This window comes from Cavia porcellus, unplaced genomic scaffold (assembly GCF_034190915.1).
Source record: "Cavia porcellus strain 051 isolate PalLab524CR breed Dunkin Hartley unplaced genomic scaffold, mCavPor4.1 scaffold_20, whole genome shotgun sequence".
Lineage (NCBI taxonomy): Eukaryota > Metazoa > Chordata > Mammalia > Rodentia > Caviidae > Cavia > Cavia porcellus.
The window spans coordinates 20,981,077-21,005,356 of NW_026947503.1; the positions used below are offsets into that span (position 1 = coordinate 20,981,077).

At 43.3% G+C, this 24,280-nt stretch overlaps 1 protein-coding gene across 3 annotated transcripts in view; it reads right to left on the reverse strand.

Moving 5' to 3' along the window:
- Nucleotides 1–20,602, reverse strand: part of Tnfrsf11a (TNF receptor superfamily member 11a) — a 58,052-nt gene extending 37,450 nt beyond the window's left edge. Inside the window, exon 1 of one of the 3 annotated variants that reach the window (XM_063231523.1) lies at nt 20,468–20,602. Coding sequence is in view for 1 of the 3 variants with exons in the window: in XM_063231525.1 (XP_063087595.1) it covers nt 20,468–20,542 (75 nt within the window). In the remaining 2 variants the exon portion in view is untranslated. The remainder of the gene's footprint in view (nt 1–20,467) is intronic. The other 2 variants (XM_063231525.1, XM_063231524.1) reach the window with 2 other exon arrangements.
- Nucleotides 20,603–24,280: the final 3,678 nt, after the last annotated feature.

Below are 24,280 nucleotides of genomic sequence, written 5' to 3' on the forward strand. Positions count from 1 at the left end.
TCACATACTATAAAATTTAGCCTTTTAAATTGTGCCTGCGTTTAATATAGTCACACATTTGTGTAATCACCACTGCTATAGTTCCAGGATATTTCTGTCACTTCCAAAATGACATGTCAACTTGACATAGCTATAGGATTACCAATTTTTTAAGGAAGAGCAGAAATTTTGCCACTGGGAAAATTTGTGGTGGCGAAGCAGAAAATTATGATTTTAATCTTATTTAAGGAAGAGCTTAAGCAGAAATCTATTTTATTCTCTAGTTGCGTATTACACTTCGAAGTGTACTTTTAGCTATTCACGCCAGCAATATATACAACTTCAAAGGAGCATCCATTCACACGTATTCTTAAGGAAATTCAGTAAATACTGTAAAATCTGGAAAATTCTTAGAGATGCTCCCACACCCAGGAGAAGGTGAGGTGTGCTTTTCGTGTCCCTGTCCTTTTACTTCATGGGTCTTGTCTTCAACTTTCCCTGCACATGCTGAGACCCTGTCCTGGGGGCAGAACCCTCCTTAGAGGATGCTGCAGGTCTCAGAGTCCACATAGAATATGAAGCCCCTTCCTTTGTGCTGCTGTCTGACCCTCACTTCTACCCCAGTGCAGGCTCCCTGGCTTGCTCCCTGCAGAGCAGTCCCCATCACTAACAACCAGAAAATCCAGTTTTTCTCTGCCTGTTCTCTACTGAATCTCCTTAGGCCCATCTCCCTTTGCATGGCCAGCCGGTCAGGCACACCCTCTGAATACCACCTTGCTGTGAATGAATACATGTTCTTCAGGCAGACATCTGGGTCCCTGCCTTGCCCATTCTGACCCCTCATTTTGCCTGTAGGATCCCCAATTCTGATGTCCACCAGCCTACCACTGACTGCCCTGCCCTCCAGCAGCTGGGAAGAGTAGTGAGGTGTACCTTGCTCTCCAACTGCCTGGAATTGAGGGCCTGACTCCATTTTCCAAGGCCATGCTCCCTGATTATAAGGTGATAGGATTATCTTGAAAGGATAAAAGATGCTTCCAAAAGTTGAGGAGTGTAAGACAAAGGAGGCCTTTATTCCGGGAACACGGGGAGAGAAGACTGGCGCACTGGCCGCTGGAATCTGGCGATCTCTCTCTCGGACACGTGGCGTGGGGGAATATAAATAGCCTAAGCTTAGGGCAGAGCCCTAAGGCCATTAGAGATGCACAGGTATTTCATTGGCACACGTTTAGCGCCAGAAACAGGTTCCTAGGGATGGGGGTATAGGGTTACAGGTAAATCTATAGGGGCGGGGGAGACAGGAGCCCCCTAACTTGGCTGCGGCTTTTCCTGGTTAAAGTGTCCGGTCTGAGCCAGCAACTCTTTCATAAGGTAGTGGCTATTTTAATCATAGCCATTCTCGGAAGGTTAAAAAAAAAAGTGGTACCGAAGGGATCCCCAGGGAATGGGCTCTGTAGGATGAAGGCTTCAGGTGTTCGGCTAATTCAGTAAGAGAGGGAGGGACCTACAGTTGCTTTTCTTTCTCCAAGAGGTACAATAGGAAGCCTGAGATGACTAAATTGAGATGCACAAACTTATAGTCACCTAGGTTTTTTTCTTAGCTCATTTTTAAGATACACTTTTTTAAAATAGTGGAATCAAAATTTTTGAACCATAGTTGTCTTCGTGAAGCAAATAAAACTTTGAGACTTTTTATTTGTGGATAGGAAATATGTATAATCATATGATGCAAGATTGAAAAGGCCAGTTTGGGGAAAATTCTCTCTCCCACCCATCCCCCAGCCACCCTTCCCCATAGGTACCCAAGCTGTCAGGTGTGTGTGTGTGCGCGCATCCTTGTGGAACTACAAGGGAAATGAGATGGGATCCATTTGGGAGACTTCTTTATAATAGTTCCCTTGGTGGCCAGCAAGGAGGAAGTCTATAGTGCTTGCATTTGGATGAACCTAATTGATGTATGGTGCTAAGAAGTCTTGTAAAAACTAGACAACAGTGCTGAAAAGGTCTTACTATAGTTTTTAATCAGTAAATTACAAACCTCCTATTGAGTCCACAGAATTTATACTAACTAACCTGCTTTGTGTTTTTTCCTAACAGATCTCTTATTATCATTTAGATTCGTAATGTCTCATGAATTAAAGATTTGGCTACCAGTCGCTGGGCATTTTGGGAAATGATTGGACCATGTGGCTTTAAAATCACTATAGGAGATCAATCCACTGATGAGCACATAACCTGATGGCATTATTAGGAGGTGATGAATCCCTGTCTTGCCCATTCTGATCCCTCTTTTTGCCTGTAAGATTCCTAGTTCTGATGTCCACCAGCTCACTGCTGGCTGCCCTGGTGTGGGGCGGGCTGCTGGGCCATGACCTTGGGGACCATATCTGGTGCTAGGCCCTGTCCTCTCAGGCTCTGTCCCTTTCTGTTTCCTGGCTGCAGCAGGTGAGCAGCCTTCTCTGCCACGCCCTCCCACATGGTATTTCTGCCTCACCACAGGCATAAGCGCAATGGAGTTAGCAGGATTTGGATGAAAACCTCTGAAACTGAGAGCTGAAATATACCTTCTTTTCTCCTTTAAGTTGATATTTTCAATTATTTTGTCACAGAAACACAAAAGTGATTAATAGATCCCTCTGGATTAGTAAGGAATATTAAGAGTTTATTTACAGCAAGTATCTTGTTCACGTACAAATTTCCTGCTATATCGAAACATGAAATAAAGATGGAAAAATGATACATTTGAATTCTTCTGCCTCTCTTTAATGTGTCATGTGTACGTTTGTTTCAGGGCATACAGATTAGTATTTTCTTAACGGCTGACAGATTTTTCTAAAATAAGCATGTTCACAGTCTGTGCAAGGCTTTGAGAGGGAAGAAAGATATAATAAATTGTAAATAAATATCTTTTTTTATAAAGCTCTGGGGATTTGCTTCCCCATGCAAAGCTCATGTTGAGCATACTTCTGAAAAATCATAAGCATTTCTGCCACAGAGCAGAGTGGATCTATATTTAGAATCCTGTAGAAAAAGTTGACTTAAACATCTATTTTTCATGCTGCTAATGAGCCAACTGTAGGGAAAATCATTATGGATACTAAAATTACTTTCTTGCTCTACTGAAAATTCACACTGACAAAAAAGCAGAAAAGGGCTTGGCCTGTTCTGTCAAGAGGAAAAAAAAAAAAAAGAAAACCTCACCCAGAAGAACAAATGAGGGATTTTCCATAGGTTTCATTTTATAAAATGTCACCCTTGACTATATTTGAGAATTTGACCATAACTTCAGGAAGGATCATATCAAATTTCTGAATGTTACAGCAGAACTGAACAGTGTGGTTTTTGTTAAGGGAAAAAGTATTAAATATGAAAATAATACTTCACTTAATACTCCTGGTACCTTAGGAAAAAATATCCTTAACAAAAATCACTACTGGGACTCATCTTACCCAAAATATAATACAAATAAAGCACCAGTGCTCCTTACTATGATGGTCTCACACTAAAAACGTATTTGTCTTTGAAGTATTTTGTTTTCAGTTGTAAGCAAACAACAAACAAAGAAGCAATAGCATTTAAAGATCAGAATAACCTGTAAACAAAGGCTCGTTTCTTGTCCATTTCTTTGAATGTCTTTTTTTTCCCCGTCAGTTGAGATGACGGACCACAGAGGTCTAAATTTCTCCCTCTCACAGACAGTTCCATTAGGCAGTCAACACACAGACCCCTTCATTTGGGGTACCCTGGGAGACCATTTCAAGTCGGCCCATATTTTAGTTGCTTTCCTCTGGCAGCATCCAGATGCCCTCCTCTACTCTATATAGCTGTCTGGGTTTTACAGTTCTTGTTCTTAACACGCACTGCTGTGTATCTGTGAACAGAAAAAAAGTATCCCACCATACTAGCAAAAGTATCCCACTCTCTTCAATCAGACATTCAGAACGGGGAGTGGAAATGGTACACGAATAGTTATCAGCTTAGAAGTCAGACAGAACTGGTTTCTCTACAAAAAGAGAAAAATTAGGGGCTGGGGATTTAGCTCAGCAGCATAAGCGCCTGCCTTGCAAGCAGGCAGTCGTGAGTTTGATCCCTGGTACCAATAAAAAAAAAAAAAGAGAGAGAGAGAGAGAGAAAAATTAAATACTAAGGTCAAGTTTAAGCACACAGAATATGTGTGCTGGAGGAGGGGTCAAGGTGGGATGAGCCGTGGCCAGGCCCTCCGTGCCCAGGCCCTCCATGCCCAGGGTGAGCTTCAGGACATGGAGATTTTTCCTACTTAAGTCGACTCTCAGAACTGGGCTTCCAGTTTGGACTAGACAGAGAACACTTGACATTTCTTTAATAAAACTGTCTATAATTCTATAACCTTGGGGCCTCATAAAAGCCAAATGTGTGCAAAGGGGCTGATAACTGTGCCCAACCCACTGCACTGAGAATCATGTGCAATAAGTCATGTAAATGATTTGGCTTTGACAAATGGCCATGTTCCATAAACATGAAAGTTCTACTTCCTTGTTTTGAAGCTAACGACCTTTCTAGTAGGTTTCTGGGAGAAGTAAGTGATGTGATCCTAGTATGCCTTCTGTGGTTTGGTATGAATTCCACAGAAGTGATCAGATATTCATGTGCATACTGGAGCATAATTAGCAAGCAAAAGTTGCTTACACCCAATCATCCCCTGAGGAGCAAAAGGGATAAGTATCACCAGAAATGTTAAAGGGAAACAGCATATTCAAAGAAAAACCCAAAAGCCTAGCAATTTTTCTAAGTATGCCATTCTTCTTTACTTTTTACCTGATCACGACAAAGACTGAATGGCAGAATATTTCAGTGGTACAGCTAGGGAGGGAGATGTTAGTATAGTTTTAAAAGCATGTTTGATTTCACATAAAGAAGTACCTTTTGTTGGGATAGGAAACGTGAGGCATCGCTGTCAAGTGTCAAGTGCTCTGAGTTATTCTGTGGTTTTTCTGTCTGGGGTTTGGCTGGTTGTGTAAGCTGTGCCTGGCTGCAGGCAGACGGTTTACTCAGTATGTCTGCTGATAAAGCTGCTGCCAGATTTTATCTGTGGGTGATTTCTGTTAACTAGGGCATTAATTGAGTTATGACTGAATGCCCTTCCAGATAGTCTCATTTTAAATAAGCATATAGATAATACAAAGAAAATATCAGACTCATTTTTCTTTTGTATAAGCCAAAATTGTACATTTCAAGTTTCAGAACAACATTTCATAGGCACACATGAAAATGACATGTAATAAGTTAAAGATGGGGGGGGCATAGCTCAGTGGCACAGCACGTGCCTGGTAAGTGTGAGGTCCTGAGTTTGAATCCTGGTACCAAAAATTGAACAATATCAGATTGTTTAAGGGCTGGGGATGTGGCTCAGTGGTAGGATGCTTGTTTTGCATTCACAAGGCCCTGAGATGTCCAACACCACACACACACACACACACACACACACACACACGCACGCACGCACACACATATACACTGCAAAGAGAATAAAGGATAGCACTTGGGGATCATCTGTGCACCCCAATGTATCACCTGGCATACTCCCTGCAATATGCTCACCCAAGCTGAAAGACTAGTGAAAGATGCTGTCTACTGAAACTTACAAACACCAGGTTATATCAGCTAGGGATGTAGAACAGGCATAATGGAAGTAGATAAAGAATATTAGCGGGCTTAACAGAAAACTCCCCGAGTGTTTAAAAATACAATAATACATTTCAAAGAAATACATTTGACATGTGGCTATTGAAAAAATTCTCCTGCCAAAGTGAGAACCAAATATTTGTGGTTAGTACCATTTGAAAAGATGTTGACTTTATTTAAGATTATAAAGCAAATCATGTTACTGTCACATACACTATAATGGGGCTGCTACCAGGAGATTTAGTGCATTCTGGATTGCCTTTTATGAATGTGTATCCAGTGATAAAATAATATTCAAAGCTTTGGCTTGAAGACATCTATCCTAGCTGGTCAGCTGCTAATGGAACAAATCTCTTCTTATATAAACCAGAATATAAAGTTGGAATCCAGGGTCTAACAACAAGACAGCATTCTCTCCATTCTCTCTCTCTTAAATTCTCTGCTATTCTCACACTATTAAGTCACCCCTACCTGCTCTTATTTGCTTATGCAAGCTTTTGGCTTGGAGCAAAACTGAAAGATAAGCCTACTCTGCCTTCTCAAAGCTTTTTGTACTGGGGACACAGCCACAGAAAAAGAGAGGAAAGCAAACTGTAAGAGATAAAGCTGTGCACAACAGTCCAAGAACCAGTACATCGCAAAGATCAAGTTCCGCCGAGCTGTCCTCACTGATGGGTGATGAGACATGGGGCGGACACAATCCAGGACTCGTTGGTGCTGAAATCGTCCTTGGCTTCCAGATGGGCTCGGAGCAGAATGAGAGAAAGGAGTACCTTGCTGGCGGTGCAGGACTCCTCAGAGGTGCCCAAGACAAAATAGGAAGGTGAGGGCAGAGGCAGGAGCTGAGCGGAAGAAGGAAGTGGGCTTGAGTAGGCAGAGGGAGGGGAGAAGCGTGCAGGGGCAGCCACAGGAAGGCGCGAGGGTAGGCTGGGCTCGGACCTGGGGTGGGGAAAGGCCAGGACCCTTCACACCTTCCAGAAAAGAGCAGCCAGGCCACTGCAGAAGAAAAGGAAGGCTTTCAGCAGCCCTGTGAACATAAACCATATTGTAAAGACTGCTGGGATGAGAATGGCAAACCAGAGCTAGAATCTTAGGTTAGATCTCAGACTGGGTGGACAGGAAGAGGTGGCCTGAGCAGACAGCGCAGCAGTGACTCGGGAGGGTGACACCTGCAGGGGCCAACGTGCAGCTCATCCAGCTAAAAGCACTGCGGCTGGACCCTGCATCAGGTCATACTGGCAGCAGCCTATTTCTGGAGCGTGCCTCTGTTTACCTGTTGTCTAATCATGTAAATTTATTACTTTTCTCAAGGGATATTAGCTACAGTATTAAAGGGTAATTTGTAAAAAAGAAAAAATGCTGCTCATTTCAGGGAGATAAGAAAGGGCTTCCCATTGTGAGATATCAAATTCGGCTCTTTTAATCTTTATCTTTTGCCTTTTTTTTCCAGGTAGGTTAAGAAAAGACTTATAGTGATAAAATACATATAAAAATTTGCCATTTTAACTATTTTAAGTGTATAATTCAGTGGCACTACACTCAAAAGATTATACAACTACTATTTTTATTTCCAGAACATTTTCCTCACCCCAGACAGACATTAAAACCATTAAGTAATAATGCACTTTTCTCCCCCCTACCAGTCGCTGACCACCCCAGTTCTCGTGCCTCTGTACATCTGACCTAACCTGTAAGTGGAATCGTGCGGTATTTGTCTTTCTGTGTCTGGCTTATTTCACTTACTGTACTGTCTTTGAGATTTATCTGTACAGAACTTCGTTTGTCTTTATAACTAACGTTTCAGTATGTGGCTGTGTCGCTTTATTTATTTACCTTTTGATGAACCCTCGGGTTCTTTCCACCTTTTGGCCACAGTGAATGATGCTGCAGTGTACGCTGGCACACAAATGTTTGCTTCTATCCCTGTTTTCATTTCTTTGGGGTCTGTATCTCAGAAATCATATGGTAAGTCTGCTTAGCTTTGCGAGGGTTCTCCAAATTGTTTTTCACAATTCACGACGGTTCCAGTCTTTCCATATCCTCAATAACACATATTATTTTCTGTTGTTGCTTTTTATAATAGCCATCCTAATAGGTGGAAGTGGTTATCTCTTATAGTTTCAATTTGCATTGCCTGAGTAATGATATTGAACATATTTTTTTTTTTTTGGTATTAGCCATTTGTATATCTTCTTTGGGGAAATAACTATTCAAGTCCCTTGTTTATTTTTCTGAGAAAATTCAATTTTGCCTGGCCCCGCTCACAGGTCTTGATTTTAGCTGCTGATAGCATTGACTATGATATAGAACAGAAGTGGCATCAACCTAATAGCATAGGTCAGGAGGAGAAATATTGCATGAAAAGCATTTGCAAAGGCCCAGAGAGGGTGTTCCCCATGGCTTGCTTAATCATGACACAGCAAAAAAGGCCAAAATGACTATATGCAGCAAGAGGAGGGTCACACACTGATTACATGATTTGAGCAAATTATGAGTGAATATGTATCCACAAAAGCAGGATAGGTGGGTATTGAATTTAGAGTTTTAGGGGACATTGCTATAATCCCATAAAGCCGTAAATAACAAGCCCTTTAATGTTATTTTCATTACTAGGTAGAAACCCCATTTGTGCTAGAGTTTAAATGTGGTTTGTTCCCATCAAAACTCATTTTGAGACTTCATTTCCTAGTGTAATGCTATTGAAAGAAGGGGTATAATGAGGGGTGACTGAGTCATGACTGCCCTTGTAAAACAATTGATGTTGGTCTTTGGAGGGGGTTGGGTCTCATAGGAGTGGATTACCTTTCAAGAAAGCAAGTTGTTAGGAAAGAAGGAGTGTGTGAGCCTGGGTGTCTGTAATCCTAGCACCCAGGAGGCTGAAGCAGGAGGATTGCCTTGTTTAAGGCCAGCTTGGACTACATAGCAAAAACCTTGTCTCAAAACAATAACAATGACAAAAATAAATAAAAAATAAATTTTTTTTAAAAAGTGTGGCCTCTCCTGGATCTCGTTTCCTCTCTCACCATGTGACTGCATCTCAACTCACTTGAGACTTGCAGCTCTTGGGCGTGCTCTATGTGATGCCACTCACCAAGCTGTGCTCTCACCAGATGCTAGTGACGTGCTAGCTGGTTTGGATGTTCTAGCCCCAGAATCATAAGCCAAGTAAACCATTTCTTGTCTAAAGTGATCAGTCTCAGGCAATTCATTTTTGCTTGTTTTTTGGTACTGAGGATCAACCTCATGATCTCATGCTTGCCAAGCAGGTGCTTGTACCATCGAGCTAAATCCCCAGCCCTACTCAGGCAATTTGTTATAGCAACCCAAAACAGATTAAGACAATCTACCACAATTTTTTTTCTTAAAAATTATTAATTTGGCCAGGGGTTTAGCTCAATGGCACAAGCATCCTGACAAGCGTGAGGTCATGAGTTCAATCCCCAGTACCAAAAAAATAAAAACAAAAACCTCCAAAACCAAAAAACTCATTTTGATGAAATACATATAAAATTTATCATTGTAATCATTTTTCCAAAAGATTTATTGGAACAGGTATCACGCAGTTAAAAATCTGGCAGGTCAGCTTTGATTCTTAAAAATCTTAAAAACATAGAGTAGTTATAGCCTACTAAAAGTCTATTCACATTTTGACTTAGAAAACTTTAAACAACAAAATTTTTACAATGCTTTGAAAGTAGCTTTTTCCTGGGGCCACCAGCATTTTTTCTCCTGAACATTTTCATGCCAGATATATGACTAAAAAGTCAAGCACTGTTTTGAAATTCTGTATTGATTTTTATTTTTTCATTTTTAAAATAAAGTTATATACTTAGGCATTTATCAAAAGTCTACTGATTTTGTCTAATCTTCTTGGATATTTTCACACAATGCATTTATTATATTTGCTCCTTGAAAAGAAAACACTTGGGTCAAAGAAGAGCGAAGAAATCACCTTAAAACTTTAATTGGAAGTTTCTTTATCTTCCAGATGGATAAAGAGTGAAAAAACAAAAGAAAACAAACAAAAAAACAACTACAGTTGACAGTGCAAAGGTCTGTTTCCTAAAAACAGTAATTAAGATGGCTTTGATTCGTTATATTATCAATCAATGTAATTTCAGCTCCTGTAAATGCCCCTTTATTCTCCCAGTGTGAAAGCCTTTTCTCCCTTTTTCAATTCTTTTCTTGGATTTTAAATTAAAGTTTCTTATTTATTTGCGATGAGAATTGCTTTCTACTCTTTTTTGTAGTGGAAATCAGTGAACTCTGTGCTTATCTTCCCAGAGTGCACCGGGCTGCTGCAGGCCAGACACCTTCCACCAGCCACTTCCATGCAGAGGTGCTAAGGCCACCAGCTCTCAAAGTGTCTCTCAAATCTGTCACCTCCCTATGAACGCTCCTGGCCCGCATGGTAAAATCCAGTGCTTCCTTAATGTGCAGGGTCACAAGGAAATATTATAACACAGATTCTGATTCAGCAGGTCTAGGGTGGGGTCTGGGACCCTGCATTTTTGACAAACTCTTAGGCACTCAGGGTTAATATCACAAACTGTGATGAAATCCAGCGCCTCAATGAGCTCACAGTGCCCTGCACACCTGCTCACTAATACCTTTAGCCACTGTTTTGGTTTCTCTCTAGCATCCTTGACCTGAAGAATACTCCAATCCCCTGACTCTGCATTTCTCCCAGCAAATGTGTGTTCCTACTTAACCTTCAAGGCCCTTGTCAGCTCTTGGGCAGAAATTACCGCTCTTGATCATTTTGGTTTAACATACAGACTTCCTTCACTTCTAAATTGGTTAGAGCCTGATAGTACATGATCTCATGTCCCCTGGCCTTTCTCCTGCTCTGATCTCCTTGAAATTCTATGGATATTTTTGTCTGATTTTCCTAGCGTACAGTAAACTTAGCAGCACCCTCAACTTCCCCAACATTTATGGTAAGATATTTGCTTAATATCCTTGGTTTGCTCTCATTCACTGGTATTCCATGCTCCTGGAATCTGGTGGCATGTGTGTGCCTGCTAATGTCAAAGACTAAGTTAGGCCAGAACATTCTCATATTCTCTAACACTCTACAGTCATCTGTCTATGCAATGACACTGAGAAACACTTTTCTCCCATCGCTGGACACGGACACTATTTATCCTGAATGGGGACCGAGGAAGAATTGATCCTTATGAAACATCTATTAGGTACCAAGCACTATGCTGCAGCCCTGGCTTCCTTGTCTTCCTTCAGCCTCTTTAGAAGCATGAAGGAACTTGCTCAGATGGCTGGTGGTGAGCAGACTGAAGAGTATCAGCCATATAACAAATGCTCAAGTACAAAATTAATGAATATCTTTCCCCATAGGATCATTGTCTCTTCATTCCTCTTTGCAGACAACCGAGTTTCTTACTTGTTCCAAATCCAAATTCACACTGCCAAGAACAAATTTGGAAAGACTCCACCAACTTGGGCCAAATCAGAGGTAACCTTGGGGGAAGGAGTTGTAAAGGCAAGATTAGAAATCTTTTCCAAGGCTTAATGTCTCTTTCCTAATGCTGGCAAAACACAGGGCTGCCTGACTAACACAAACCCGAGCTGCTCCAGCCTTCTATGCCTGTCACTCATGCCTGGGAAGGGAGAGTCCCTCCCACGCCATGTGGCCTCTTTCACACTGACTCACTCCCAGTACAGAGCAGCGAGGAGCCCACGACTTCTGTGCTCCCTCACCCGTGGGGACGGTGCTGCACAGTGAAGATGGCTGCTTATGTATTCTGGTATTTTGGTTACTTGTAATTTTACATATAAATTGGAAGCCTGGTCACGGGGACTCCGGCTGGGATGTTTAAACACCCCCCCACCCAATCGCTGTAGGTAAATTTTTTATAGTCTCTTTACTGCTATACCTCATAATGGTTATTATTAACCTGCTAGGATTCAAAATAGAGTGTGTTCAAGCTCAGATGCATCCCCACTGAATTATTTGCCCCCTATATGTCACGCTCCATTGTCATTCACTTGGGGATCTGTTTCTAGGATTCATCACTGAGCTAGAGTACCACCTTGTACCCCAATTCCCTCCACAGCCTCCATCTCACTGCAAGCTAAAGCTCGGGACTCACAGTGACCCAGAAGCCTATGCTGTGACCTCTTACATGCCTGATGGTCTCTCCTATTCCTTAGGGAATACCTTTTAAGGAATCAAAAAACTATCAATCATGAAAATGATTTTGATATGTACCATGGCAGAAATATCACGATAGCAACTTAGGTCATTTGGCTTCAGGGAATGGCTCCAAATTTCACTATAATTATAGTAAGACTCAGACATAAAGGACCTTGAAAAATAAAATCAAACTACCTCCAAAATCTTATGAGGCCAAACATTTCAGCTCTGAGGTTTGCCTGCCTGCCTCCCAGATGCAGCCCCAAGCCCCATGGTGGCAGCCGTGGGATAAATACACGAGGAGGCAATTAAGACTGCCCTGGGGACAGGCAGCAGGGCTTCAGCACAGGGCTACAGCACGCGGTATTTCTGGTTGGTGGCGGGGGAAGTGGCAGAAAGGAGTCCACGATGCCTGCTTTGGGAAGCGGAAGGATTGATTCAGTGTCACACTGCTTTCCCTCCTGACTCAGGGACCGAGGAACACAGACCCTGTGTGGAAGGTGCTCTGGGTGACTATCTTTTTATCTCTATAGCAACTATAAAGACAGCATTTTCATTTCTGCTTAACATCAGATCTAGAAAGCCTTCTGTGAATATCCTCAAACAGACAACACAGACCCCCACAAATACAGACTTGTTAGGATAGTTCCCCAAACACCAGAAAGCTTGCCTTGTCCTGTCATTCACAGAATTCTCTTTCCCCACTCCTCTGCTCCCTTCCAAAGCAACTGTACAAACAGTTTACCTGATGAGTTAGGATCATGGCTACTACAGCAGACACTTACGAGGAGTTTCACCCCTGCCTCTTGCTAGCTGTGCAAACGTGGGCTAGTTACTTAGTCTCTCCGTTCCTCAGTTTCCTCATCTTCCTGGTAAGGTGAAGCGAGCACCAGAGATAAAGATCATGCATGCCACACAGAGGGGATTCAACAGATGGCAGAGACTTCAGATACATGAATCATATCGATTGTTAAGTTAGAGCTGAGCTCACAATCCTTTCTGAGGAGTCTCATGATCTGTGGCTGCAGTTCTCACACTTGATCAGAATCACCAGCAGAGCTGTTAAGCCACAGATTGCTGGGAGCCATCCCCAGGGTTTCTGATTTTGTATGCACATGGTTCCCGGTGGTAAAATGCTGGGTCTAAGAACCAGAGTTGGAGAACTCTTGAGTCCACAGGAAAAAATTTCTGTCTCTGCTTGTGCAACCCGTTGGGACTCAAACCCCCAGTTCTTCCTCAGCTGGCTTTGTCCTGCCCGAGCCCTTTCACTGACCCAGGCTGCAGACACTGGGATGGGGTGGGATGGGACGGGGTTTCTCAGGTATGCTCTGCCTGTCCTACCTCTGGCCCTTCTCCCACTGCATCCTCTGTTCTGAGAACCCACCAGTGCAGTATCAAGTCGCACTCAGCCTGCTCAACTCTCCACTTCAAAGTCACCCTTCCTGCCTCTGTTCCTGCAGCATCTCACGTGTTTTCTGCAGCAATTTGCAACCACGGAAGGATGGGAGGGCCTGAGCTCCCAGGTCAGAGGGTGGTAGGTCCTGACCCTGATGTTTTTCACAAAGCCTGGGAGGTTATTTTAAAAATTTTTTCAGTAAATTCAGAATAAGTGTCCAGAGAATTGGAAGGGGAAAAAGCTTACAAAGAGGCTAACGAAACTGGCATGAATAACCCCAGGGAAGAGGAAGTTGTGGGTTAACAATCTTCAACAATAGAAATAGTAAAATAAAGAAGATATTGGCCAACCCGTCTTTAACCCTATTAAAGAACAAATTTGAAGAAATGGGATCATGTGACATGTTAGCTTTAGGTCTGCTTTAGGGAAGTTCCTGACATTAGGAATTGTTAATGACATGAGTTAGCAAGGGCTGATGTGAATAATCTCTACTAAGGCTTAAAGAAATGAAAGGGATTGTCAATTATCATGAAAGCTTTAGATCTGATCCTGCTCATCTGTCCTGAGTCTAAGGTTGAGAGAAGGGAAGCGTCTTCATGGGTTTCTTAAGTGGAGATGGGCTTAGCAGCTGCTTGTGCTACTAAGCCACAATCTTTTAAGTTAGGTGCTAACTACATTAAAGCAATATGGCAAATATCTTTTAAAAAATCAACACCTGAGGGAAGTGGTTCATTTCCCACTTGGAAGAAGGGACGAGAGGAACACTGCACCGCTCACAGGGTTGTAGGCAATGCCACTCCTCCCCTCGCCCTGCCTGCCCAGTTCAGCTGTCACATTCACCAAAAGCTAACGAGAGTTCTTCTTCCTCATTTTTAATGGAAAGTCTTCAAATTTCTGATAGCGTGAGGAAGTGGCTCTTGTACTGTCAACACTCTGAGCAGGCAATGTAATGAGTTATTATTACTCTTGTGAACTAAAAGGATAGTTTTTGCAGTTGCTTCTTCCTGCTGCTTGGAAAGCTGGCAGCTTTCTGTCTGCTTGGGCCACATGAGCCACCATGTCACTTGCTAGTTTAGCGTTTTTCAAGATAGGAAAGCCTAAGAGGGGCGGGCCTGAGAGGAAGGGAAACTCATCTCTGGCAATAGAGACCTGCCAGGAAAGCGTGTCATAAGCTAGATGGTTTTGCCAAGCTACAGGGCCAACATAAACACTGCTTTTGGGGGGGGGGCAGGTGACCTATCTGCAGCCAGTGTTGGGAGACCACAGGTCAGGCCACACCTGCTTGATGCTGGACCCTTTGGGGCTTACTGGCTGCTTATCTCTCTTCAATTTAAATTTCGGGGCTCTGTTTCCATCCTGAACTTCTCATTCCAAGATGCCTGTGGATCAGGAAATGGCTCTCTGAATTCCAGAGCATGTAAATATGCCACTCGGTCCAGTGCTTTGGGGCCTGAGGTCTGTTTACGGCTACCCAAGGTACTTTGTTTTTGCTTCCCAATAAGATAACCTGTTCTTTTGTTGTTGTTTTGTTGTTTGGGAGAAAAGTTCTTCTACACTTGAACCTGAACCATATTTTGATTTGAACTAAGATAGCAATTTCCTTGTAAAACATAATTCAAGGGATCATCTATTTTTTCCTGCCATCTGCTATATCTTTTTTTTTTAAACATTTCTTTAATACTAGGTTTAACTAGCTGCATCCTTCACATCTGCTCTGTGAGTACCTAGCACAGCCCCGCTGCCTCTGAAATCAGTTCTGCACTCCGGTTCTTTTTTTCACTACCACCCTGACCTGATTTGAGCCTTTTCTAGCTCTGCCCCAAACCAAGGCAGTGGCCTCCTTACTGGCCCCTGGGCCTCAGCCCCGGACACTCCTCCCCATTACACACAGCAAGATCGCCTCTGAACTATTTTGCTTGCATACAACCTATAAGTGCTGGCATCTGCCTTCTTCTCCCCCACACCCACAGGGCTAACAATATTGTATTTTCAACAGTTCCCTGAAAACACTGCATGCTTGGACTCCATTCCCCCCACCATATGCAGCACAAGCCACCCTGGAAGCCCCGGCGCGAACATGTCACTCTTATGAGTTTTCTGCAGTGCTCTGCATGTGTGTGTGTGTGTGTGTGTGTGTGTGTGCGCGCGCGCGCGCGCGCGAAGTCTGAGCATATCTGAATTTAAATCTCCTGAACACAGGGCCCGTGGCACTTGGTCTCTATCTCCTTAGCCTACTGGAAAGTGTCACACAAGTAGATGCTGAATTATGTCAATAAATGAATGGATTTAACATAAATCCTGTCTTCCTACTCACTATCAAAGGCTGTATGCCCAAGCAACTAAAGGCTGAAGGTCACTGGTGGTCAACAAAACAAATACAATGCTATCATCACATAGCCAAAAATAATGTGTTCCACCTGCTGACCCAGGTCTTCTCCTATGAGAGCACACTGCAGTTGGAAAGAACTTCCATGAGAACAGCAGCCCCAGCCAGCCCTCTGGTGACAGAGACAGATGGAGGGCTGCCAGGGAAGCACTGGCAGGAAACAGACTTAGATCACCTCTCAGAATCAGGACACGAGACACGGCCGTGTGTAGCCTCCCCCAACACCCATGTGGCTTCCAACCTCAAAGGCTCTCTGTGATTTGTGGGGACCACACCTGTTGGCTGAAGCCTACTTCTTCTTGGATTTTTCAGACTGGGGAGGATAGGAGAAGCTGAACCTAAACTTTCTAGCAGCAGATACTCAAGAAAGTCTGTGTATCTATCGTACCTTGAAGGGAAATACATGCAAATGACTTCCTATGTATCAGGAACAGAAAGGAATGGTGTTCTAGGGAAAAATCATCTGTCCCCACAAGCCTACCCAGGGTGCTCTGAAATGGAGCAGCGACCTGACCTCCGTGCTGAGAGGCATGTGAGGTTCCCTTGTGGAACATGGCCAGGAACTGCAGGAGGCGGCAGACAGGCCATCAGCTCCGCCTGGGGTGGGGACCCGATCAATGGGTAGGGTGCCCTGGCACTTGTGTCCAACCTTGACCCACAGGTCACTTGCTTTCCCTTTTAAAAAATGTTACAATAACAATTATAAAAAGGAAGTTCGGTTACATACAGATTAACTTTATTATACATTTCATATGTGGCCCAGGACAATTCCTGCTCACTGCAGCTGAGCCAGGCCAAAGGGTTGGACTCTCCCATTTATGGTGTGAACCCCTGGATGACTGAGGACCATCATAGCAGGATGCAGATTCATATTGGGGAGGCGAATAAAAAAGGCAGAGACATCATACCTACTGGACATCCATATGGGAAAAACTCTAATTTTTTCCCATGTTCTCCAAAAATAGGAAACTATAATAAGGGAAAATTTTTAATACTGACATGGCAGATAAAGTTCACACTACACCTTCTTAAAACAACACTTTTGCAAAGGAGGCCAGGTTTGGAACTCCCCTTTTCATGGCCTCATAAAACACTGATTTATTGACCTTCAGAGATTCATCTTTATTATTTCAGTCTTCCTGGCGTACGGGTTGCCAGTAGATAACTAAAAAAGCAAGCTCATAGGTCCTTATCAACCCCGAGAATGTGTTCCTATCACAGATTTGCCATTTTGGGGGAAGTGGTGGAAAGGAAATAGTACGGCAGTATCTCAAATTGTTATCAACAAAGTGAACTAAAAGCCTGCTGAACTATCAGTCTGTGCTCTCAGAGTGTCTTGTGTGAGACACCTTCTCTCCGACACGTCCATATGAAAGTCCTGCCTCCGGGATGGGCTGGAAAGGCAGGAAGACTGCCCAGAGCACCTACCTACCCCACCACCTCCAGCCCCACCCCAGGGGATTTCCTCCGCAGGCTTGCCTGGCAGGCTTTCCAGGCATGTGTGGCCTATCTGCTTCTTACTAGCCTAGCTTACCACCTCAATAAGGGCCATACGAGACTTATCTCAAAACTATAAAAGTTTAATGCCTCATCTGTTTGGTGGAGTTTCCTGAACTATGCGCTGTGTACTATCTGTAAGGTTGTAAACATATGTGGTTTCTTTTCTGGCAAGATTCCTTTAGATCTTAACCACTCACACCATCCTCTTGACCTAGAAAGCCTCTTCCTTACCCACTCTTGGAATCATTTCTTCTCTGACCCTTGATTTCTTCTCCATCCTTTAAAGACCACCAGGGAACCCCTCCCTCTGACCACCTCCTGGAGTCCTTCAGCTGTTTGTCCTTCCTTTCCTCCACTGCCTGCTCTCTTCCTGTGAGTACTGCTTCACTGTAAGTACACTTCACCCCCTGGTCCTTTCCACAGTGACCTGTGTAGATGCAGCTACGTCGTCACCCTGTTTCTCACGAGCCGCGTTTTACACACCATAAATGTTTGTTGCCATGAGAATGAAGGCATTTGCCCTTAGGTCTTATTAGATATTAGATAACATGAGAAAAGCATGGCTGTGCATTACCCATGACCTTAGCAATGAGTGTGTGTGTCTTTATTTCATACCTGGAATGAACAGCAAGATCATCAACATCAAAATTTTTAAAACTTATTACATCTGAAAACCAATTCAGTCACTAATACAGGCAGACAGAGATATAAGCCACATAAATGTTTTAAAAGTAAAGTTTATAGTCTTTTATGTAAGTCTGAGACTTTTTTCTGAACCCAGGGCCTCAAGAGTGAAAAGCAAGTGCTTTAACCACCAAACTATATTCTCAGTTATTATTATTAATATGACTATTTTTATGATAAGGATGACGATAGGGTCTCTCTAAATCACCCAAGCTGGCCTTCAGATTGAGGTTGTCCTATCTCACCCTTCTAAGTAGCTGGGATTACAGGAATATGTCATCACATCATGCTGAATCTATTGAATGCCGTTTATATGCCATGAAATGGCATTAAATAGGTTGGCCTACAAATGATACTAAGTATAAGTTAATGCTTTTCTAGAAGCCAACTGTTTTGTTCAATCAATTCCCTGGCTCAGCATTTCCTTGGAAGTTTTCTAAATGTGATCATAATATCATGCATGGATTGCCAGTGCAATCTCCAAACTTTTGAATTACTAGAATAGGTTGGCCAAAGTAGTAACTGAACACAAAGAATGTTTGTAAGCACATCTTTTGAGGATGATGTTCTAACATTACATTTAGCTCTGCCTTTTAGATAGTATGTATTTCCACTGGGAAAACTAGGCATGAACAACAATCAGAAGAGCACCCCAATGTCATTTGATTTGATCAACAATGCCAAAGATTATATATGACTTAAAATAACAGAATTGATGCTCAGTGTATATTTTAAGTCTTTTGAATTTTAACTTGCTGTTTAGCAGCACATATTCCTAACTGATATATTGGATATAAAAATATGCCTCTTGTTACAAAAATGCACATAATAAAAGTGGCTTAGAGAGAACTAGAAGGGAAATAGAAGTCTTTGAATGGCTGCTCTGAAAACTAAACCTGTTTTGATAGCATTTGCTATTAATATTAGAACCAAATGCATTTCATGCACATACGTATGTATGTGGTTTTTGCAAAAGATGAGATTCTTTATTAGCGAGCTGTGTGGTCAGGCAAAGTTTCCTTAGGTGGCTAACTGTTCACTGGAGCCCTAGTGCTTTAGTTCAAATAAGGTAGCACCCTGTTCAACCTGTTGAACACTTAATTAAGCAACACCTGAAGTGCTTCAAATGAAACAGTCCATTTGGTTTTTCCGCCTTCCTTTCCCTCAACTGTTCTAAGTGACACATAAAACTAGGAATAAAGCAGAAAGAATTGACACCAGAGCTCTGCTTCAGCCTTCAGCGCGTTCTCACTACTTTTGTAAAGGCTTCCCCCCAAATTAGATTTCTCCCTCTTCTCACCCCAAACATGGTGAAGTCTCCAAATGCACCTCTCCTGTCTTCACAGGCCTGAGAGCTCTGGTGCCGAGAGATGTGAGCAGATGCCCAAGTCAGTTTTACCAGAGAAGAGAAATATGAAACTCCTGGAACCAAGAAAACCAGCCTTCACCCTTCCCTCTGAGGAACTCTGAGGTAGAAATGATTTGTATAGTACAGGATTTGAAGTGCTGGGTCAGCTGCGTTCTATAGCTGTCTTCCGGGGCAGAAGGTCATTATCTGGCTTTATTTAATTGTAATTGTAGTGCCCGATCTTCCAGTCCTGGGCAGCAAGTCTCTGGGAAGCTATTCTGGGAAGCTATCCTGAACCAAGGCTGAAGCTCTTTATCACTCAAGAGGTGCTCCTAAGCATGAGGGCAGGGGACAGCCCTCAGCTCTCGGGTTCAAGGGAGTCAGGGCTCTTCCTGGGTGGAACTTTGGCTGCCTGGGAGGTGGGTTCTCCAGATCTTATTTGCCTCCTTCAGGGAACTGCAGCTGGGCCAGGGCAGCCCCAGGTGCATCCCAGGCTTGGGAGCCCCAGGAGGGATGTGACCTCAGTGAGTTAACCTCTGCCCAGAGCTGTGGATTCCTATGCGGGCCCAGCGCAGTCCCAGGCTGCGGTCATAGAGAGAGGGTCATTGGTCTGATACCAATACTGGCTCCAAGCACTTCATTGTACCTTGGTTTCTTCAATTGCAAAACACATTTTCCCTGAACATGGTCAGAAGGCTTCTAAGAAAAAGGGATTCTATGGTTAATCAAGGGCAGAACCTGGCAGAAATTGGCAGCGGAGAGCCGAGAGGGGCGAGGGGAAAAGAAAAAAAGGGGGAGCGGGGGAAGGCTTGTCCATCTTACAGAAGAACTCTTCCCAACTCTGTCTTTCTGGGAACTCCGGACCCCCACTCCTCCCATCGGAGATTGTTCTCCTCTTCAGATAAAGAGGTAAATAAAAGTAGGGAAAGGTGCGAAGCCCAAGTTAGAGACGCAGCCCTCCGGAAGGGTATCCGCGGGTCTGAGAGCAGATACCCGGGGAGATCTTCAGGAATCGCCTGAACGCTGTTCTGCTCTCAAGGCGCAGGGGCTGAGTCTACACTGCTGCGTGTGCTGCCACTTGCTGTTGGCATTTAATAGGCGCTCAAGCGTTTGGACGGTGACGGGTATCATTAAGCGGAGCATTTGTTGAAGCTCACCTCCCGGTGTTGAGGTCCCCTTCTGCACCCCAATACCGCTCCTCTAGCCCTTTTCTCCCTCCGCAGCCCACCTGCCGTCACCGCCCCCAGCTCCAGGTTTCCACCGCTCCCCCCTCCCCCGCAAGGTTTGCCTCTCACTTTAAAGGCAGAAGGGCCAGGACGCGGCAGGCCACCCGCCTCGTCCCCGGCGCGCGCTCCTTACCTGCAGCGGGGCGAGCAGCGCGCACAGCGCCAGCAGCCGGGACAGCGGGCCGCGCCTCCGGGCGCGCGGGGCCATGGCGCGGTGCAGGCGGGCTGGGCGCCGCGCCTCTGCCGCCTCGGGGCCCCTCGACGCGGCCGCCTCGGCGGGCCCCGCCCCGCCGGTCCTGCAGCCCCGCCGCCCGCCCTGCACCGCCCTCGGGACGGCCGGGGCGAGCTGCGCCCGCCAGGTGGTGCCCGAGCGGCTGAGCTCCCCGCCTGCCTCCCAGACCGCGCCCGCAGGGGAGGGCGGGGCGCCCTGGGAGCTCTCGCAGGTCCCCCACCCTAGGCTCTCCGGGTGGTGGCGCCTGCGGGCGGCCTCTGGAAACAGGGGGGCCGGCCACCAGACCTTCGGCAGCCCTCGATTTCCTGCACCCCAGGCTTTGAGGGCTGGCTCCCCCCTCGGGTCGGTCTTCCCAAGCTGGATGCACCGCCATGAATTAACAAGAGGAGGCCCTGCCTGGAGGTTTCGTGGACTACAGTTAGAGGATCACCAGGATACACCCTCCACGACGCAACCTCAGGAACTCGCCCTTTCATGGCGCTGGTGGTCTCTTCATAGTGGCTTTCTCCACCATCCCTTCCATTTGCTTCTCCTCCAGATCCTTCTCTGGTTGCTGGTAGCCTCCTTGGGGCGCCCCTCACCCCCCTCTCCACCCTGTCTTGACCCTTCCAGCTCACCAGGTCTGGACTAGAAACCAGCCTGGAGGCAGCCTTTTCAGACATAGAATTTTGGCGTCTGGTGGCATGTTTTGTTCCTCTCTTGTCATATTTGCTTAAGGGTATGTCTTCACTCATGTGAATGCACAGGTATACCACTCTTTTGTATAGGAAACTTTTTATGTTTGTCCCAGGGCAATAGAGTTCCTTCTAAATTCTTTGAGTGCCACAGCTATCTTGTCTTCCTTTTGGCCTGGATCATAGCGTACCTAATTCTATTTTCTTGTTCTGAGAAAATGGATAAAAACTTCCCACGACTGTTGATACCCCCCCCCCCATTCTTTGGACGCTAATAGAGACATACAAATTTAGAATTATGTTTTGATAAATTGACCCCTTTATCATTATGACATGCCTTCGTTCATCCATGGTAAAATTTGAGATTCTGACGTCCTTTATTAGATAGTCGTATCACCTTCTTATAATGGCACTTATATGTTATATTTTAACTTATCTACACTTGCTCAAAGTAACACTATGTGTTTTCATTTTATGTAGTTTTGTAATATCTGCCTATTGGAGCATTTAACCATTCACATTTAATGTGGTTATAAATATTTGGTGAGGACTGGGGATTTAGCTCAGCGGCATAAGCACCTGCCTTGCAAGCAGGCCGCTGTGAGTTCAATCCCTGGCACCGAAAAAAATGAAAAAGACAAAAAAAAAAAAAAAAAAAAAAAAAAAAATTGGGTGAGTTTTAAGTCTGCTATTTTGCTGTTTGATTTCTATTCAGTCTTTGTCCCTTTTACTTTCTTTTCCTATGTCCTTTTGGCTATTTATTCTTAGAATTTCATTTTCTTCACTATTAGCATATATATACATATATATCCTTGTTACATATAAATGTGTATACACACACCTATATGTGTTTATCTTGTTTTTGGTGATAGCAAAAAATGCATGTATAATTTATCTAGGATGCTGAATTAAATAAAAAATGTAAACATCTTTTAATGAAGCAATTCATATATTTAAATCTAATATACCAATACAGAAAATGAGAGGCACAAGCATGTTTATAGTATAAAGATGTTTACTATAGCATTTTTATAAAACTTCAAAAGGAAAAAAATGCACATGTTAACGGAGAAATGGTTGGAAATATTAATGCAATTATTTAAGATAATTAAGTAGTTTGGGGAAAATGTACAATCTGTTAAGTACAAGTAGCAAGTTACAGAGCAATATTCATCCTGTGTTTGTAAACAACAACCATAAATGTGATTTTATTTATATAAGCATAGGAAGTTTTTGGACAAAATAATAGCAAACACTAATGCTTATACCCAAGAATCACATTTAATCATCACAAAAGCCTTGTGAAAAACATCATCATTACTCTTGTTTTACAGATAAGGAAGACAGGTAAAGAGGTTATTTGCCTAGTTTTGCAGATCAGTAAATGGTAGAGCTAGCGTTCAAGACCTACAATGCTGGAATCTGGTGTGTGAATCACTGGTCCTGTCTCACTAAGTGCCAAATTTTTAATATCAGGTGAGTTGCAGAAGAGAAAAGAGAAATAATTTTATTTTTTATGTTTTTAAATTACAGAAGCTCCTTGACTTATGATGTGCTTTCATCAAAATAAACCCATTATAAATTGAAAATATTACAAGTCAAAAATATATTTAATACACCTAACCTTTGGTTAGCTCTGCAGTTGTTATGGTTTGTGTCTGTATGTTCCCCCAAAGCCTCATGCAGTCATGGGAGGTGGGCTTTTAGAATCTGGGATTAATTTATGATTGGATGTAGCCTACATACAATATAAGGAACAGAAAGAGTCTTCTTTCCGCAAATCTCCCTTTTTGCTTTTGTTGCTTTTGCTGTTTTCTGCCACCATGAGCTGTTGTTGCCTCCTGCCATGAGCCACTCTGCCTTGAATCCAGCAGACTATGGACTGAAACCTTCACAACTGAACTAAATAAGCTCTTCCTTCCTTAATTTTGGGCATCGAGTATTTTGTTTTAGTAATGAGAGAAAAGTAATCAACACAACAGTCCACTGTAGAGTCTTGGTTCCCCTTTGAGATCTGTGGCTGATGGGGAGGGGAGGCTCAGTGCTGCTGTCTCCCCATCTTGAAAGAAGCATCATACTTTGGTAGCCAAGGAAAAGACCAAAGTTCAAAATTCAGAATCTCAAGTGTGCTATCACTTTTGTACCATCACAGAGTTGAAAAGGTATAAATCTAACCATCATTAAGTTAGGTGCCAACTGTATTTGCACTGAGGAAAAAGTACTTTTGCATTCATAATGGACAGTTGTGAAAACTTGGCAACTAGATGTTAAAATTCTAAAGTACAGGGGCTAGGGATTTAGCTCAGCGGCATAAGCACCTTTCTTGCAAGCAGGCAGTCATGAGTTCGATCCCTGGTACCAATAAAAAGGAAAAAGACAAAAAAACAAAACAAAACAAAAAAACCCCCCAAAAAACTCTAAAGTACAGAAATAGTCACAATGAGAAATGAAACAGTATTGAGTTATCTGGCCTTATATTATCTTGAATCTAGAGACAGGCTTTCTGGAAAAATGAGTAGTAGAAAGCTGGATGAAATACCATTTCACTAAAAGGAACTGACTCGTGGGACAAGGTACTTTCATTGTGGCACTTACTCCTGGCACATTTCCAACATTACCACCTTCTATTTTCTAAAAAAGATCAGGGGACTTAAAACTTCTGCTTGGAAAGCCCCAGAGGTGAGCGTGCTAGTTTGGGAAGCACTTTTGAAAATTACAATGCCAATGTTAGCACATTGCATCTACCAAACATTTGTTTAATTTTTAAAAATTATGGTTAGGTTCTACAGAAAATCTCTCAAATAATTCAAACATTTTATAAATATTAATATAGAATACTATCCATTAACAATAAAATCCTTAAGATGGGCTTGAGGATGTCATCGTTCATAAATATCTGTAAACATATATGCACATTATTGTGAGAAACAAAATAAGTTATCTTCAGTACTAGTTTTCTATATTAAGTGAAGAATGCATACAATTATAGTTAGATGGTTGCTCATTTATGAAAACTACTTTATATGGTATCTAATGCTGT